The sequence below is a fragment of the Girardinichthys multiradiatus genome, chromosome 12 (assembly GCF_021462225.1).
Source record: "Girardinichthys multiradiatus isolate DD_20200921_A chromosome 12, DD_fGirMul_XY1, whole genome shotgun sequence".
NCBI lineage: Eukaryota > Metazoa > Chordata > Actinopteri > Cyprinodontiformes > Goodeidae > Girardinichthys > Girardinichthys multiradiatus.
The window spans coordinates 21574517-21593371 of NC_061805.1; the positions used below are offsets into that span (position 1 = coordinate 21574517).

At 40.6% G+C, this 18855-nt stretch overlaps 1 protein-coding gene across 2 annotated transcripts in view; it reads right to left on the reverse strand.

The window, feature by feature from the left end:
• slc23a2 (solute carrier family 23 member 2) overlaps positions 1–18855 on the reverse strand; it is a 53093-nt gene that overhangs the window by 11179 nt on the left and 23059 nt on the right. For both annotated transcript variants that reach the window (XM_047381589.1, XM_047381590.1), the window contains 7 exons: positions 16612–16710; positions 15890–16006; positions 12990–13147; positions 3916–4004; positions 3770–3837; positions 2750–2931; positions 531–651 (listed from right to left, as the gene is read on the reverse strand). In XM_047381589.1, coding sequence (XP_047237545.1) covers positions 531–651; positions 2750–2931; positions 3770–3837; positions 3916–4004; positions 12990–13147; positions 15890–16006; positions 16612–16710 — 834 coding nt within the window. The remainder of the gene's footprint in view (positions 1–530; positions 652–2749; positions 2932–3769; positions 3838–3915; positions 4005–12989; positions 13148–15889; positions 16007–16611; positions 16711–18855) is intronic.

Here is an 18855-nt window from a genome sequence, read left to right on the forward strand (position 1 = left end):
AAAAAACCATATGAACCCTTAAGTCTTAATTCTCCGTACATGCATAATGGAAAATGGAAAAAAAGGCATCTCACTAAATAGGTCTTGGATGCAAAAAGAGGTGACAAAGAATGATTCAAAAATAACTTTATTTGAAGTACTATAAAACACACTTGGCAGAAAATATTAAAACACATTTTCTGAAAAAAATACTGATTTAAAATGCTCCAACGTGCTCCCACACTGTGCAACATCTTAAATGGGGAGCATCCAGAGCCCCTTTGATGAGACACATAAATCAAACAGACAGGGAGCTGTGGTGTTTAATTATTTGCCCTGCAGAGGGGATAAAAGACTGATTTACAGATGCCCAGGGAGAATGAAATTACCTCTGTTGAATAATTTGACTTATATGAGAACAAAGCGTCAAGTAAAAAAGGTGAACTCATTACAAGAGAGATAAATGTTAAGATTGAAGCTAGAATAAGAAAAAGACAATTCTAGACTAAGTTTGTGCAAAAGCAGAAAAAAAAAAAAAAAAAGACACTCACCGGAAACATTTTGAAAACCTGCAGCCTGTATGAAGTCCAACCTTTCTTGGCTTTGTAGATTGGCAGTGGGAAGTGAACATTTCTGGCATACTGAGAGAAGAGCAGCACCAAAAATATAGTCCTGCAGACAAATCATACCCCTCAGTCAGTTGATCGCATCAGATAATAGGGTCTTATCACGTTCTACACTTTCTATTCTCCTGTGTGAGGAATAATCCTGTTTAAAGATGTCCCATTTAGTCCTGAAGATGTCACGCCATGACTCCAGAGGATTCAGAGCCAATCAATTATCCCAACGGCCTGAGAACTCTGTGTATATTTACAGCCTCGTGTCCCCCATCCCTGCAGAGCGAGAACAGAGGCCCTGCAGCGAACAACAACGACACAGCAGGAGCTGATGTCATACAACCTTAATATCCGCTACTGGCGTCACTCGTTTATTTTTGGCTTTACACCAGAAAGCATCCAGAAAGTTGTCGTTTGGTAAAAAGAATGGACATCAGTTTCAACCAGAAGTACATCATGTAATACATTTGTAAGTTCAGTAGTTTCAGGTATTATTGTTTAAAAACAGCCACGGCTATATATCGATTAACCTAGTCATCTGTTTTTTGATTAATCGATTAATAATTGAACAGCAAAAAATTCTTAGGAGATTTTTTATTTTATTTACAGAATTTAAACCAGGTGAAGCTAAAGCTATGCTACTTGAGGCGTTCTAGATAGAGCATATTTAGAGACAAAAAAGATTTTTCCATCTTAAATGCAAAATGTAGATTTTTCTTTTTTTTTTACAATTGTGGCCAAATTACTGCTCTGATTGAATTGTTCTTTGAGCAGATGGCACGTTTTAGAGTCCAGTCCGTACACTCCAGTTAACCATTATTTGATAACTAAATTAGTTGATTATTTCAATAAATTGATTCATCCAATTAATTGTTCCAGCCCTACACAGTTTTTTGTAAAACAAGCATCCAAACAGGAGATTTTAAGCCTAAATGTCAGTTCAAAGAGAACATTTTCTGGATGACCCCCTAACGGATTTCTTCTGCTTTTTGTCACAATTAAATGTCTCAACAATATTTGATATCAGCCAACCAAACCTGAATAAATACAAAAAGCAGTTTTTAAATGATGATTTATCTATGGGAACAAACTTACCCTAACCAACCTGGCCCTATGTGGAAAGAATAATTGTCCCTAAAGGTAATTAATAACTGATGCTGCCACCCTTTGGCAGCAACAGCTGCCATCAAGCACCAGCAATGAGGCTTATAGATAACTGTGGAGGAATTTTGGCCCACTCTTTTCTGCAGAAGTTTTTTTAAATTCAGCTATGTTGGATCATTTTGGAGCATGATTTACGTCTGGACTTTGACTAGGCCACTCCAAAACCTGAATGTTTTTTTTGTTGTTTTTTTAAATAGCATTCTGAGGTGGACTTGGGGGTTTGCTTTGCAACAATGTCCTTTTGTTTAATCCTAGTGTGTTTGACCGTAACGTCACAAACTGGCCAGACATTCTCCTTCAGGATTTTCTGCTAGAAAGCAGAGTTCACTGTTCCACCAATAACTGCAAATCATCCAGGTCCTGAAGCAGCAAAGCAGCCCTAGACCATTGCTCTACTATCACAAAGTTTCACTGCTGCTATGATAATCTTTTTCAGAAATACTGTGTTAGTTCAACAACAGATTTAACAGCATGAACACTTTCCAAAAAGTTCCACTTGTGTCTTGTCAGTCCATAGAATATTTCATCAAAAGTCTTAGGGATCATTGTGATGCTTTTTGGGGAACGTGAGGCGAGCCTTTGTGTCCTTTTTGCCAACTCTCTCTTTGTTACTATTGAAACCTTAACTGAGGCAGTGGAGACCTGTAGAGCTTCAAATGTGGCTCTGGCTTTTGTGGTGACCTCCACTGTTCCAAGTTTTCTCCATTTCTGTGTAATGCTCCCATTGTGTTTCAATGGAGTCCCAAAGTCTTTATAAGCCTTTCCAGTCTGACAGATGTCAAATACTTTATTTTCTCATTTGTTCTTATGTTTTTTTTAACCTTTATCCTACTCCATGATGTCATACAGGTTTTATTAAAGTGATTTCTTGATTCTACAGGTCAGGTAGTACTCAGGCATGAGAACAACTAATAAAGCTGAATCCAAAAGTTGTTTAAGCACAGTTAATTGATGAATTATCAAGGTTTACATTGTAACCCTGCACTTACAGCATAGCAATGCCCCAGTGTTTTCCAGCCCTCTCGCCTGCAGCCTGGAAGCCTGAGAGCCCAATGAGGGCCACAGTGGGAGTGATGGTCAGAGGGCCGATGTATTTTAGCAGCATCCCGGGCAGACCCAGAGCTCCGATGCACACCTCGATCAGGGATGATACAATGATCGCCCCCTGGATCTGTGAGAGGATTTCACAGACAAAGAAGAAAGGTCGATTAAATAAAATTATACAGTTTCAAACCCAAAACATACAGCAGCAGGTAAATGGTTCTGACTACTAATGTACACCTTACATTACCATGTTTCAAATAATCAGACATATTATGACATATCTGAGTAAAAAAAAAACAGGGAAAGTAATAACGGCTCTTCTTTAAAATCCAGTCAAAATGAGCTGTGGTTCTGTTTAACACTTTAAAGTAATATGTCTGACCTTTCAGAGTCTGCTGCTTACAGACTGCCTGAAGAAAAACCTGTACATAACCTGTACTTTTCCATTTTCCTAAACCAGACATCATTGAATCACATTTAAGATAAAGAAATGACCATAAAGCACAGTCATCATCATCACGGTAGGGCGAGGTGGTAACAGAATCAATGTTCCAGGTAATAACCCTGTTAAGTTCCCCTCTGTCTCTTTTCATCACGAGCCCACTGTTATAAAATCTGTTCCAGTCTGATAGAGCTTTGTCTGATTGGCGTCACATAAAGATCAATTACTGAACCATCTTACACAGACTGAAAAGGTTAACACTGATTAATGCCATCTGTCATATAAAGTCAGACCCTCCAGACATATGGAGACGGGGATTTCTCCATCTGCACAAAACTGCTTTCATATTAGATTAGGAAAACCTCAGCTTTTCATTTATGTTGTGTAAAAAGTTGCATAAAGAGTTACTTAAGCTAATTTGAACAACTTCTGATTTCAATTTCTTGAAGTTTATTTTCTAATCCTCCACAGAATTTCCTTCTCCATGCCTATATGGATTCCCCGTTTGGGGTCTTGGCCTCACCTCACGTATCCTGGGGTGCCAGATGTGCTCTGTGTGGAGGAGCTCGGTCTCGTTCAGGAATGGGCGCTCTGCTCAGGTTTCAAAGAGAACGGGGTCATTAAATTATAAAAACGCAATGTTTTAATCAGGAGAAAGAAGGGGATTACCTGTGCTGTTACACTTCCATTTTTCCAAAGACAGGATGGCTCTGGCTGGTGCCAGGAAGGCAAACGCACTCGCCTGGAACAAAGGCAACCTGAAGGAAAAAAAACGAGAATGGTCCTTGTCAGAAAGGCATTTCAGAGATGTAATAATTACTTGCAAATTGCCATGTAGAAATGCAAATGCAACAATGCAACTCACTGTTGAGGCAGGAGCCAGTACTAATAAACCGGCATAAAAGCACCATCACAATAAAACTAATTGTTTTTGAGATTGAGATTATACCTTTCTATAAAACAAATCTTTAAGAAATCAAAAAAAGATTAATTTAAAGCCACAGTAGGTAACTTTTGTTAAAATATATAGATTTTTTAAATATTTGTTAAAATTGTCAATATGTCCTGAAAGTAGAATATAGACAGATAATCTGAGTGGGGGAAAAAAAAAATGGCAGAAATACACTGCTCCCAGTCAGAACCAACCAATCAGAGCCAGGAGTGGTGTCAATCATGCCCGTGTTCTAACAAGCACACCTTACAGGTCCCTCCCCCTTGCTCTCCGCTGTGCTACGGCCCTCCCTCTGCAGCAGAGCCTGCCGTGAACCTGCAGGCTAGTAAGCAGGGCTCCTGATGTAGGTGGATAAACAACGGGTCCACTTTTAACTTGCAGGGACGAAAAATCAACAATATGGCTTACATTGACTATGACCTGCCCATACCATTAGCACAGCTGCAGCACATCGGCGACCTTGAGCCAGAACAAGGGTACGTGGCGTGCGGGGGTGTGAACAGCGTGTGCACAGGCGTGATTGACACTTGGCTCTGATTGGTTGGTGTATTTCTGAAAATGGCAGTAGGACCACTTGGATAAGACGGAGGAGTTTGATTTTTTTCCTACAGATTATCTGTCCATATTCTACTGTCAGGACATAGTTACAGTTTTAACAAATATGTAAAAAAAATATATATATTTTAACAAATCTTACCTACTGCAGCTTTAAGTCATAGCTTCCAAATATGATGCAGGTTTTATATTTTTGCAAGAAGAAACATCTTGGGTATCTTAAAAAGAAACGGAAAACATTTTTCTGACAAAGACCGCAAATATACACATTTCAGCATCCACTTTCTAGACTTCTGCAACTATAAATATTGCTATCATAGTTCATGCTCATATTCAGTCAGGTTAAGATGTTCAGCAACCAGTATGCAACCAATTCAGTATAAACTACTGTTTTTAATGCTGGCCATCCCTCCCTTTCTCTCCCTGCCTCCTTCAGCTTTTTCCTTTCGGTGGCATTTCTCTGCAGACAGTAATCCACAAACAAAAAGGACAGATAAGAAGAGTGTTTCACCTGAGAAAGAAGAAGAGAGTGGGCTGCTGGTGTGACAGGAATGCCACTCATGCTGAAGTCGAAACTATTCAATTCAGTTTTATTTATATAGTGCCAATTCACAACATATGTTGTCTCAAGGCACTTCGCAAAAGTCAGGTTCATACATTCCAATTAATCCTAACCATTGAACAGTGCAGTCAGTTATTTATTCAAATTGGATAAAAAGTTTTTCTGTCTAAGGAAACCCAGCAGATTGCATCCAGTCAGTGACTTGCAACATTCACTCCTCCCGGAGGAGCATGTAGAGACAGTGGACAGTCACTGGCGTTGACTTTGCAGTAATCCCTCATACTGAGCATGCATGTAGCGACAGTGGAGAGGAAAAACTCCCTTTTAACAAGAAGAAACCTCCAGCAGAACCAGGCTCAGTGTGAGCGGCCATCTACCACGACCGACTGGAGGTTCGAGAGAACAGAGCAGAGACACAAAGAGAACAAAGAAGCACTGATCCAGGAGTACTTTCTATGGGAAAGAAAAGTAAATGTTGATGGATGTAGCTCCTTTAGTCGTTTCACCTAGAAAGAAAGAACAGATAAACTCTGAGCCCGTTTTCAAGGTTAGAGTCTGAAAGAGAGCACATAGAGTTTGTTACAGTTAAGCTCACTCAATTTCCATGTCTATGAGAGAGAAAGGGTTAAACACTGAAAGACAGGGCTATGCGGATCATCGGTAGAGGGTGAGCATTAAGTTGTTGCCAGCAGAAGCTCGGACGATGCCCCTCTCTAGAAAGGTGTCACAGGTAGACACAGAGTCAGGCCAGGTGTAGCTTCTAGGAAGAGAAAAGAGAGAACTTAAAGTTAAAAGCTGAAATAACAGCAAACAATGCAAAATTGGAGAGTAGTGTGAGAATGTAGCGAAGAGGGTGAAAGTGGTCGTTATGTCCTCCAGCAGCCTAAGCCTATAGCAACATAACTACAGAGATAGCTCAGGATAACCTAAGTCACTAACTATAAGCTTTATCAAAAAGGAAAGTTTTAAACCTAGCCTTAAAAGTAGACAGGGTGTCTGCCTCATGGACCAAAACTGGGAGCTGGTTCACAGGAGAGGAACCTGATAACTAAAGGATCTGCCTCCCATTCTACGTCTAGAGACTCTAGGAACCACCAGTAAACCTGCAGTCTGAGAACGAAGTGCTCTGTTAGGAACATATGGAACAATCAGATCTCTGATGTATGATGGAGCTAAATATTAAGGGCTTTATATGTGAGGAGGAGAATTTTAAATTCTATTCTGGATTTAACAGGGAGCCAATGAAGGGAAGGTAAAACAGGAGAAATATGATCTCTCTTTTTAATTTTCATCAGAACTCTTGCTGTAGCATTTTGAATCAGCTGAAGGCTTTTAACTGCATTTTGTGGACATCCTGATAGTAAAGAATTACAATAGTCCAGCCTTGAAGTAACAAATGCGTTGACTAGTTTTTCAGCGTCACTCCTGGATAGGATATTTCTAAAAAAAAACAGTCTCTTATGTGACTGGAACCAAGTAAAAGAGCAAAAGGACAACAGCTTATACAACTTAACTTGAGAGCCAACATCCTTTGACACAGTTTATCTTCTTCCATTTCCTGGATTTCACATGTTGTTGACCAAACACTTAAAAAAAAAAAAATTCACCAATTTGGTTCTAAAAATGTACAGATTTCCTAAAACCAGCTAAAAATGTCCCCCCCCCCAAAAAAAACAAAACAAATTTTGCTAATATAAAATAATTTCAAGTATTATTATAGTTAAAATGTAATTTCTGCTTTGCTTTCCATGTTTTTTATCCGACTCATATATGACACCTCAGACTTCATGTAGAGCGGGCAATGATTGCTACTGTGGATATAATAATCCGGAGTGTTTTTAGAGATTTGAACAAAAAAGAAATAGATGAGTATTTGCATAATGAAGGATTACAGAGTTATACTAAGCAAAGACTGGGGACGAGATTTGTTTTGTAGCTTAAGACATGATGTGTTACTAAATGGGAATATCCCAATCCAATCCTAGGCATCAGCTCAGGAGATGGTTCAAGGTTTTTTTTAAATAATTGTATTGAGTCCCTAATGTGTTGCTCTAGGATTACCACGATGCCAGCGAAAATGCAAAATTTGAATAACAAAATGGAATCCACTTTAGAAAAATGCAGAATCTCAAAGAATCCGCATATATTTGTGTGAGAGGACGACTGTATAACAGTTTCTGATGTATTTTGGCTACTGAAGCCCCCCGTACCCATCGATAACTGTTTAGGTGGGCCCCCCCCTTTAAATAGTCTACAGTCATATGGGGAAAACCTCAGGTCACAATAAAAATAAGAGTTTTGTTTCCCCCACGTACGTCACCCTATCAGCCTTATTTTCCTCTGTTTATGTGCAAGTTGCCTTCTGTGTAGATCTGCAACTCATTATCTGCATTCATAATCTCACATTTTTCTGTTGCTTTGGATTGCAACACACACACACACACACACACACACACACACACACACACACACACACACACACACACACACATCGTAACAAAGTATTTGTGTGATTCAACAATGACATATTTCCAAAATCAGCTCAAAATTCGTCCTCCACATTGCTAGTAGGCATGGTTATTCCCTCCCTTTTTAGAGTTGTAGTTTTATTGAGAAGCATGCCCTGCTGGCATTAGCTGTCATTTTATCCCTCATGAAATAGGAATGTAATCTTTCCGTGTTGTCATAATAGAATCTTCCCAACTCATTAAGGTTGCAGAGGTGGTGCTGCCATGGTAGGCTACGTCTGATGTCTACACCAAAGCTTTAATGTCTTGATGAAGACAGCATGCAAATACAGTCCTCCTTATTTGCAGTCACAAACAGAAACCAACACAACTTGGTTGTAAGTCAAATTGCCAAATCATCACGTACACTGCCTTGCAAAAATGATTTATAGTCCTTGACCATTTTTGCACTTTGTCACATTACAACCACAAGCTTCTATGTATTTCATTGGGATTTTATGTGATAGTGATTTAAAATAATGAAATCCAGTTTAACTGCCTTCAGAAGTTAATTATTAGTCCTCTTTGTGTATAGCTTAATTTCAGTGTAAACAGAGCATTTTTGTGAAGTCCTCAAAGGTTTGTTAGAGAACATTTTGGTGAACAACCAGGATCATGACGACCAAGGGACACAGTCAGAGTTAAAGGTGTGGAGAAGCTTAAAGCAGGGAGGAACTATAAAACAATATCAAGCTTTGGGCATCTCACAGAGATGTTCAATCCATCCTCCACAAACAACTGCAATCCAGACGAGACATGGCCGCCCACCTAAACTGACAGGTCGGGCAAAGAGATGATTAATCAGGGAAGCAGCAAACATGCCAATTATACCTGTGGAAGAGCTGCAAAGATCCATAGCTCAGGTGGGAGACTTTGTTAACAGGAAGACGATTGGTGATGGACCCCACAAATCTGGCAATTATAGAGGAGTGGCAAAAAACCTAAAGCCAAAAAGAAAGAGTAACAAGACTCAAAGTTTGAGAATCTGTGGCAAAACTTGAAAATTGATGTTCACAGATGCCCTCAGTCTAACCAGATTGTGCTTGAGCTATTTTTTGAAGGAAAAAAAAAAAAGGGGAGAAAAACATGTCCTGTAGAAACGCAAAGCTGGTAGAGATTAATTGCAAATGATTTCCTGTTGTATTTGCAGTGAAAGACAGATTTGGCTCCGAGGTCCTCTAAACAACTGCACTTCAGATTTTTATTTTATTATGAAAACTCTTGATTCACAATTATTAACCATTTTGTGTTGATCTATAACATAATATCCCGATCAAATCCAATGAACTTTACTCGTCACAATGTGTTGCTACTGGCTTTTATTTCAATTCAATTCAAAAATACTTTATTAATCCCAAAGGGAAATTAAAAGTTGTTCTAGCTCATTATGAAGGTTTCCTCAAAGAGCCGTTGTAGATGCTGATGGCTGTGGGCAGGAAGGATCTCCTGTAGCGCTTCGTCTTACAGCAGATCTGACGAAGCCTCTGACTGAAGACACTCTGTTGTTGTAGGACAGACTCATGAAGAGGATGCTCAGGGTTCTCCATAATGTTCTTCATTTTATGAAGGGTCCTTCTTTCCACAATGATCTCCAGAGGTTCCAGAGGAGTCCCCAGAACAGAGCCAGCCTGTTTTATCAGCTTGTTGAGCTTTTTTAAGTCCTTGGCTCTGATGCTGCTTCCCCAGCAGATGATGGTAGAAGAGATCCACTGTCCACAACAGACTTATAGAAGATATGCAGCATCTCGATGCAAACATCAAAGGGCCTAAGTTTCCTCAAGAAGTACAGTCTTTATACTCCTCCACCTCTTCTCCATGATGGAAATAGTGTCTGACCTATTCCAGTTTCTTTTAAAATCTACAATCATCTCCTTTGTTTTAGTCACGATCAAAATGATATGATTGTCTCCACACCATGCCACAAAGCGGTCCACCACCTTCCTATACTCAGCTTCTTGTCCATCTCTGATCCACCCCACGACTGCAGAATCACCTGAGTATTTCTGCAGATGACAGGAGTCTGTCTTGTACTGGAAGTCTGAGGTGTACAGAGTGAAGAGGAATGGTGAGAGTACAGTCCCCTGTGGTGCTCCTGTGCTGCTGACTACCTGGTTAGACTCACAACCCTTCATTCTCACAAACTGTGGTCTGTTTATCAGGTAGTCTTTGATCCAGGAGATTGTTGAGGTCTCCACCTGAGTCTTCTGGAGTTTCTGACAAAGCAAATCAGGTTGGATTGTATTAAATGCACTGGAGAAATCAAAGAATATGATCCTCACAGTGCTGCTGGCTTTGTCCAGATGACAGTGGGTTTGTTGAAGCAGATGTATGATGGCATCTTCAACTCCAACTCCACAGCGATAAGCAAACTGAAGGAGGTCCTGATAGTTTATTGTTTGCTCACTCAGGTGGGCCAACAGGAGTCTCTCTAGGACCTTCATGATGTGGGATGTCAGGGCAACAGGTCTATAGTCATTGAGGACTAATGGGTGAGTTTTCTTTGGTACCAGAACAAGACAGGAGGTCTTCCACAACACTGGAACCTTCTTCTGGGCCAGGCTAAGGTTGAAGAGGTGCTGCAGAATCCCACAGAGCTGCTCCACACAGGCCTTCAGGACTCTAGGGCTGACATGATCTGGACCTGCAGCCTTATTACGGTTCAGTCTTTCCAGTTGTCTCTTCACCTGACTTCTTGAGACACACAGTTTGAAGGGGGAGGCAAAGGGAGCTTCAGCATCTTCTGATTTGGTTGAAGGCAAACATGTAGAAGCAGAAGGGTCCGTGGTCAAGGCAGAAGATAAAACATTTGAGGTGTGACAGGAAAGCTGTGGGTCAAAGGAGGTGGAATGTCTGTTTGGCTGTGAGCAGGAGAGGAGGATGCTGAGCTTGTTTCTGAACTGAACCTATTGAAGAATGTGTTCAGTTCATTGGCTCTGTCCAGACCTTCATTGGTCTGATCATCCCTCTGCTTGAAGTCTGTGATCTTCTTCATCCCTGTCCACACATCTGTTATTGTTTTGCTGGAGCTTGCTCTCCAGCTTCTTCTTGTACACCTCCTTGCTGTCTCTTATCTTGACTTTAAGTTGCTTCTGTAAACTTCCCTTTCTCCCTCTCTGAAGGCTCTTTTTTTCTTATTAAGCAGGTCCTTCAGGTCACTGGTGATAACAGGGTTTGTTACTGGGGAAGCATCTCACTGTTCTGGTGGGGATGGTCTTATCTACACAGAAGTTTATATAGTCTGTGACACACTCAGTCATGGCATTAATGTCCTCTCCATGTGGCTGGCACAGTGCGTCCCAGTCTGTGGTCTCAAAGCAACCTTGCTGGGCTTCTTCAGCTTCCTGTGACCATCTTCTCACAGTTCTTTTTATTACGAGTGCTTCTGAACAAGGGGCTTATATTTCGAGTAGAGAAAAACAAGATTGTGGTCTGATTTGCCTAGAGGAGGTCTTGCTTTAGAAACATTTCCATAAAACAAATCCAAGTTTTGTTTTCTCTGGTAGAGCAGCTGGCAAACTGTTGAAATGTTGGAAGTGTAGCAGAGAATGAGACGTGGTTAAAATCACCAGATATTGCTACAAACGCATTGGAGTGTTGTAACTGTTGCCAAAATAACACTGGTGAATTCTCTGGGTAAATAATATGGATTAAAACTTACTGCTTACAGTTCAATATCTGCACTGCAGACAACACTTCACAGTAAAATGTCCAGGATGACACCATCTGTTGTTCACAAGTACTGCCAGTCCACCTCCTTTACATTTGCCGCTCCTCTTTAAATCTCTGTCTTTTCATATGGCCGAAAAGCCTAGCAGAGAGACGCTGGAGTCAGGCATATGATCCTGCAGCCATGTCTCAGTAATACACATAATCCCGATACTCTGGCTGGGTCCTTTGTAGGGCTTGGAGTTCATCCGACTTGTTTCCCAATGATCTCACATTGCCCATCATGACCGATAGAGAAGGAGGAAGTTCAAACAATCTCTTCCTTCTTCTCTTTGCTCCTGCTCTGCATCCACAGCGCCTACCTTTCAACTCATCAGGGATTTGGGGTTGTAGTTGACCTATTATTTGAGCTTTTGAGATATTAATCAGCTGCTCCCGGCTGTAAAAAAAAAACCAATCCCATTGCCATGGTGACTCATCATAACAAATGCCCAAAAGTAAAAAAGTATCAGCAAAAATCCTTCCAGCTGCACAGCATCCGACACCAGAGAGGATAATTGTCCAAAAATATCAATTTGATCCACCATAAGAGCAATTTGTGTTGTTAAAAAGAAATAATCAAAATAAAAACTAACAGAGCCACTCCAACCTGCTGCCACCTTGAGCGGCACAATTCTAGAATTTCCCAGCTCCATAACTCAAAGCAATAATTTTTTACCTCTTGCCACAACTGGTTCATGTATAAAACTTACTTTATTTCTAACTGTAAAACTACAACAAAATGTACACACATCACATTCTATACAAAGATCTTTGTTGCTATAAAAACGTAATTTATTAGAGGAAAAAAAGGATGAACTGCAGATAGTTTAAAACCTTCCATGGCAACTAAACAACTAAAAAAACAAGACAGTCATAGAGGAGAAGTGTTCAATAAATGTTTGTAAACAGATCAGTAGAAATATGTATTCAAAGAGAAGAACTAGGTCAACTGACTTATTCCTGACATGTGTGCACTTGCATTTCTGAAAGTAGGTCGTCTAAGTAGCTTCTCATAAACAAATGTCTATGGATTTAATTACTGATAGTTTTAGAGTTCTTCGCTTCGATGCCAACATGTGATGCAACACTTGAAAAACATGTAGCTGGCTACCTTAAGTACGGTAAATCCCCTGTGTTTAGTTTCTGGAGTTGTTCTTTTTTCACTCAAGTTTATAAAACACAAGCTGCTTTGAGAGAGGTACTTTTACCTTTTGGCAAAGGGGAAATCCCAGAAGACAACAGTCACAAAGAAAATAAAGAACTTCAAGTCATACTCGAATGCTTAGCAGGCACTCTAGTAGCCCAACAAAGTCATGCTGACACACTTATTTTCTCCAAACACAAAAGAGGAAGATAGTTTAAGAGGAACTTTTTGCTGGCATCAATGGCCGTTGTGGTAAAAAGCAAAGTGACAGAAACAGAAGAAAAACAACAACAGTAAGCTGGACTGTTTATGTACCTGCAGCCCAGTGTAGTTTGCAGCAGGGTGGTGATTCCCACGCAGAAGAAGATGGTTCCAATGAGCTGACTGGTGGCCCACTGATCGAAGCCGACGCACATAGCCTCAGCGAGAAGGAACGGGACTGCGATGGTCCCGCTGAAACACGTCAGGTAGTGCTGGAAAAAATTATGTAAAAAAAACAAGAAGATGTGGGAATTTTGGGTTTGTGTGGGAATTAAGAGTTTGTATAATTTAAAGACTTACAAAATCAAATATGAGAGCCCCTCTTAAACATAGACTGATCCCCATTTATCAAAAAGCATCTGAATGCATATTTTCTACAGTGTGGTACTTTTCTTAAGACATTTAACTCCAGAACAAGTCATGGATACTTATTCGTTTTTTCAGTGGAATTTCACAAACATGAACTGCTAGTCAGAAAGAGACAGAAACAATGGGAAACATTATTACCTGCATGTTTTTGTTTTCTACTTTATAGAAGATTCATATTTTAGCATACTTGTTGTGATCGAGAATGAACCAAAGGATGATCGCTGGGTTTCAGTTATAATGTGGTGCCGCACCACAAGCAAAAAAGCCAATGGTACGTTCTCCATCTTGTTTTGTGAACAAATGGTGAGATACGGGGCTTCTCGGCCCTGTCCCAATACCCACACTACACCCTACGCCCCTCTATGAAGTGTGTACTTTGTACAAGTGTATGTAGGGGTTGAAGTGCGCAGGTTACAAGCGTGCAAAATTGGAGAATTGGGACAGTAGGCGTTACGTCATCGACTTGCAACTTTGCACGGTAACATCAAAAAGGACGGGAACCAGCGCTGTTTTTAGAGTCTTGCTGCTAAAAAAACTATTTAAAACTGAAACAAGCAATTGTTTTGAGGAGAAGAAAGTGCAGGAAGCCAGACTCTCGCCGTGCCAGTGTTTGTTTGAAAGGTAACTAAAGTGTTATGGCCTACTGACTGCCCAGACTCACTCTGAACCCAGTGATATCTTACAATGTTGAGCCTGGAAAACCAGTAAAAAAATATATTTGTCGGCTTGCTGTCTAAAGTTTATGCAGTTCTTATTATTCTGATTTGATGGCTGGTTACGTTGACGGCTGTGATTGGTTTTTGCTCAGAACGTCATCTGCAGCAGTGAATTGTGGGTAATATACTTTGGCGAAGCCCGCATCGAAACGGACTTCGCTGAAGGGTGGATGTGGGGCACAAAGGGGGCGGGGCTAAGGACCACTCTGGAGAATTGGGACACACTACGCACTCGAACCCATCAACGGGAACGCGCAATTCAGGGACACAAGGATGGAAGTGCGGGTAATTGGGACAGGGCACTTGATCGGGCTTTAATGGTTTTGCCTTTAGGTTCTTATTACCGCCACCTGCTGGACTGGAGGTGTAGTGCAGTTTTTACCACAAGTTTCCCATGCGTCATTAAGCTGATTAAAATAATTTTTTTGCAGCTTTCAGAGCAGTGGAGACAGAAAACACATTTATAACCCGGGATTCCTAACCCGGGTATAAAACAAATCCCAGGTATTCAAATCCGGAGACTTTCGGTGGAAAGGGGGCTAATTATGTACTTAACAGTATTTTCTGAAATGAGCACTTGAAAACATCCAACTAAATAAACTAGGTGTTCATTGTATATGTTTGCTTTGGTCAATCCATTAAATCAAAATGACACTAAATAAATTTTGATTACTGAAACTTATGCTATGAGACTCTTATACTGTCCCATGCTAAGTGGTGAAAGGCTTGGGTCCCTATCGAGCCTTATTTGTCGCATTTCCATTTTTACTTTTTAAAATCATTTGCTTGATGACAGAAGACAAGTTTGAGGTAGCAGCTATTTACTTGTAGCCTTTTCCAGGGTGGTTAAGATCAACACACATCTGCCTCAGTTAAATGGCATGTTCTCTTGTCATTCTCTTTTTTTAAGAGTAGCTAATATAAATAGGCCATTCATTAAATTTATAACCCAGGGAAACCGGAAACATGGATTACTGAATAAAAATTCCTAGACACAAAGAAAAACTTAAATGGTTAAGCATCCATTAGAAAATACTTTAATCATATATAATATATAGGACTTGTTAGGGCTGCTGCAAACTGTTTGAGATGTGGTTTTGTTAAAAATGTACAATTTTCTTTCCCAACTGAATAAATATACTTTAAATGACATGTTTGTTTTTTCTAAATTTTGCAGTGTGACTTAATGCTACTGTAACAAAAAAGGAAATAATTATAGACCTTTTGCACATCTTTACCAATAATTGTAGAGAGTGGTGTTCTTGATGAGACACTAGAACACACTGAGACAACCAATATAAAAGGTCATCCAAACAGGTCAGACTGTGCTTCTCCTGAAATGAATGGTCTGTTTCCAGAAAGCCATTTAAACTATTATTCAAGTATTTTGTTGTTGCTCAGCAGTTAAATAGATGCTTCAATCCACAATTTAGACACAAAAAGCTTCTCTCTTTTTAAACAGCAGTTTAGGACTTATTCCATGTGTTTAGTGTTGGTAAATATAATCACTTTGTGGTCTTTGTAGAGCTCTGCACTTGCGTCATTTGTACATTTGGGGGTTTAGGTCATCCACTTGACAGACACGAGCTCTTCCCACCAGTGACTAAGAGATAAAGGGGACATGACGCAGGACAAATGTCGGATGTCAGACAAAAGCATGCTGCGGTCGCTCTGTGAGAACATTAACTTAACTAATCGGCAGCATGACGACTGCTGGGAACAAATCCTATTTTTGTGGCGGGCTTGAAGTCTGGGTGCAGAGTAATGGGAGCACAGGAAGGAAAAATACTGAACATGACAAACCTGGAGTATAAACATGTGTAGGTGGTGATTTTCTCTCATTTTATCCAGCATTATGCGCAGACTTACCTGTAAGCCTAAGAACACACACAAGTACCAGGGTGGGGTGTCTTCAATGGTATAGATCATATCCATCCTCCTTGCATCCGTGCTGTCTGTGCTGTCGAGCGTCTCGGAAATTGAGCTCTACACACACACACACACACACACACACAATGACAGAGAGAAAAAAAAAACAGCATGAGTAGCTCTGATATGCTTTACCGTCCTTGTCAAGGTAGCTTTGAATAAATGTCACAATAAAACATTCTGGTTGGAGTCATTTACATTTAGGCTGTGCAAAATAATCCAGCAACATTAAATATCGACGTTGGATGAACGTGGAAATTTCCAAGTGAAAAAGATGAGATAAAACTAGACAGAAACTGCAGGAAAACAAAGCTTTTCTGTCTGTGCACCGTCATGGTGACAACAGGAAAAGGATGTGAGGATTGCATGGACGCCAGTCAAAGCTCCAATCTTTTCTGGTCCACGCCTTTCTGCCGAAGTGCTTCTTTTTATCATTTTGCATAAATCAGCCGTTCAGAAATGTTTCCCGCGAGGTTAACAAAAATGTAGAGAAGTTCAACGAAAAGTGTGACACTGACCATGGTTGTTACAATGTCATCAGAAACAAAGTGTGAATGAGCTCTTTTTAAGCCCCGTGATCGTCTGAGTCAGCTGTTGATCTCCGACTCCCAAAGAAGCACTTTGGGTCAAATCTCACTTCTACATTTTCATCTTTCACTTACCTTTTCTGCTGCTTGATTATCTTTGGTGTAGATCGCCATCAGCTCTGTGTTCTCAGTATCCTGATCTCCAGTGGCACCACCAACTCCATTTACTACCACCTCAACACACAAAATTAAGATAGTTAAGACTTTTATCATCTGTATTTACTCACTTAAAACGGCAAACCATTGGTAATTGTGTATTTCAAAGGGCAAGAGTGTCTAAAGCGTGGCACGGGGACCATTTACTTGCTCTTGGAATAATTTTGTGTGGCCCTTGGACCACAATTCGAAAGCGGTACAAAATTGGTTCACAAGCCCAGGTGGTTGATGTAGATATACATAAAAAAAAAAAACTTAGGGTGACATATTCCTACAATGGAAAGCACAAACTTATATTTTATTAACTACATTATCTGCTTAGGTAAATAAGACCACAAAGGTCAAGTGACTTTTACTCAAAGCATACTTTGGCAATCCAGCTATTATACTTACAGGGGTTGGACAATGAAACTGAAACACCTGGTTTTAGACTACAATAATTTATTAGTATGGTGTAGGGCCTCCTTTTGCGGCCAATACAGCATCAATTCGTCTTGGGAATGACATATACAAGTCCTGCACAGTGGTCAGAGGGATTTTAAGCCATTCTTCTTGCAGGATAGTGGCCAGGTCACTACGTGATACTGATGGAGGAAAACATTTCCTGACTCGCTCCTCCAAAACACCCCAAAGTGGCTCAATAATATTTAGATCTGGTGACTGTGCAGGCCATGGGAGATGTTCAACTTCACTTTCATGTTCATCAAACCAATCTTTCACCAGTCTTGCTGTGTGTATTGGTGCATTGTCATCCTGATACACGGCACCACCTTCAGGATACAATGTTTGAACCATTGGATGCACATGGTCCCCAAGAATGGTTCGGTAGTCCTTGGCAGTGACGCACCCATCTAGCACAAGTATTGGGCCAAGGGAATGCCATGATATGGCAGCCCAAAGCATCACTGATCCACCCCCATGCTTCACTCTGGGCATGCAACAGTCTGGGTGGTACGCTTCTTTGGGGCTTCTCCACACCGTAACTCTCCTGGATGTGGGGAAAACATTAAAGGTGGACTCATCAGAGAACAATACATGTTTCACATTGTCCACAGTCCAAGATTTGCGCTCCTTGCACCATTGAAACCAACATTTGGCATTGGCATGAGTGACCAAAGGTTTGGCTATAGTAGCCCGGCCGTGTATATTGACCCTGTGGAGCTCCTGACGGACAGTTCTGGTGGAAACAGAAGAGTTGAGGTGCACATTTAATTCTGCTGTGATTTGGGCAGCCGTGGTTTTATGTTTTTTGGATACAATCTGGGTTAGCACCCGAACATCCCTTTCAGACAGCTTCCTCTTGCGTCCACAGTTAATCCTGTTGGATGTGGTTCATCCTTCTTGGTGGTATGCTGACATTATCCTGGATACCGTGGCTCTTGATACATCACAAAGACTTGCTGTCTTGGTCACAGATGCGCCAGCAAGACGTGCACCAACAATTTGTCCTCTTTTGAACTCTGGTATGTCACCCATAATGTGTGCATTTCAATATTTTAAGCAAAACTGTGCTCTTACCCTGCTAATTGAACCTTCACACTCTGCTCTTACTGGTGCAATGAGCAATTAATGAAGACTGGCTACCAGGCTGGTCCAATTTAGCCATGAAACCTCCCACACTAAAATGACAGGTGTTTCAGTTTCATTGTCCAACCCCTGTAGCTAAATAAAGGAAGAGTTTTTAAAGTGAAAGTGCTCCATGTCCTTGTCTTGTTACTGACAATACACACAAAAAAAAATCTAGATGAAGGAAAAGATGAAAATGTACAAAGCTCAAATTAAAAAGTACCTAAACCCACACATTTATTCAACAAACCTAACAGGGATGTTATTTGAACTGTTGGGCAGAAGCCAGAGTACCTGGAGAGACACCACACCTGCATGGGCAGATGATACCAACTCAACACAGAAAGATCTCAGCCTGGTTGAGATCTGAAAGCAGGACCTTCCTGCTGAGAGGCAGCATCGCAGCCGCCAACAACTTAAATAAATGCTTAAATCAGGCAATTACATGTTGAGCTATACTACAATGACATGATAGTATAAGAATATCCCAAGCATCTTGTTTGCCAACAGTCTTATGGCTCCACCAAATAGACGACCCCTGACTCAGTAGGATACTTTATTACCCTGGTCCACAACCAGCTGAGTCTGCCATGAACT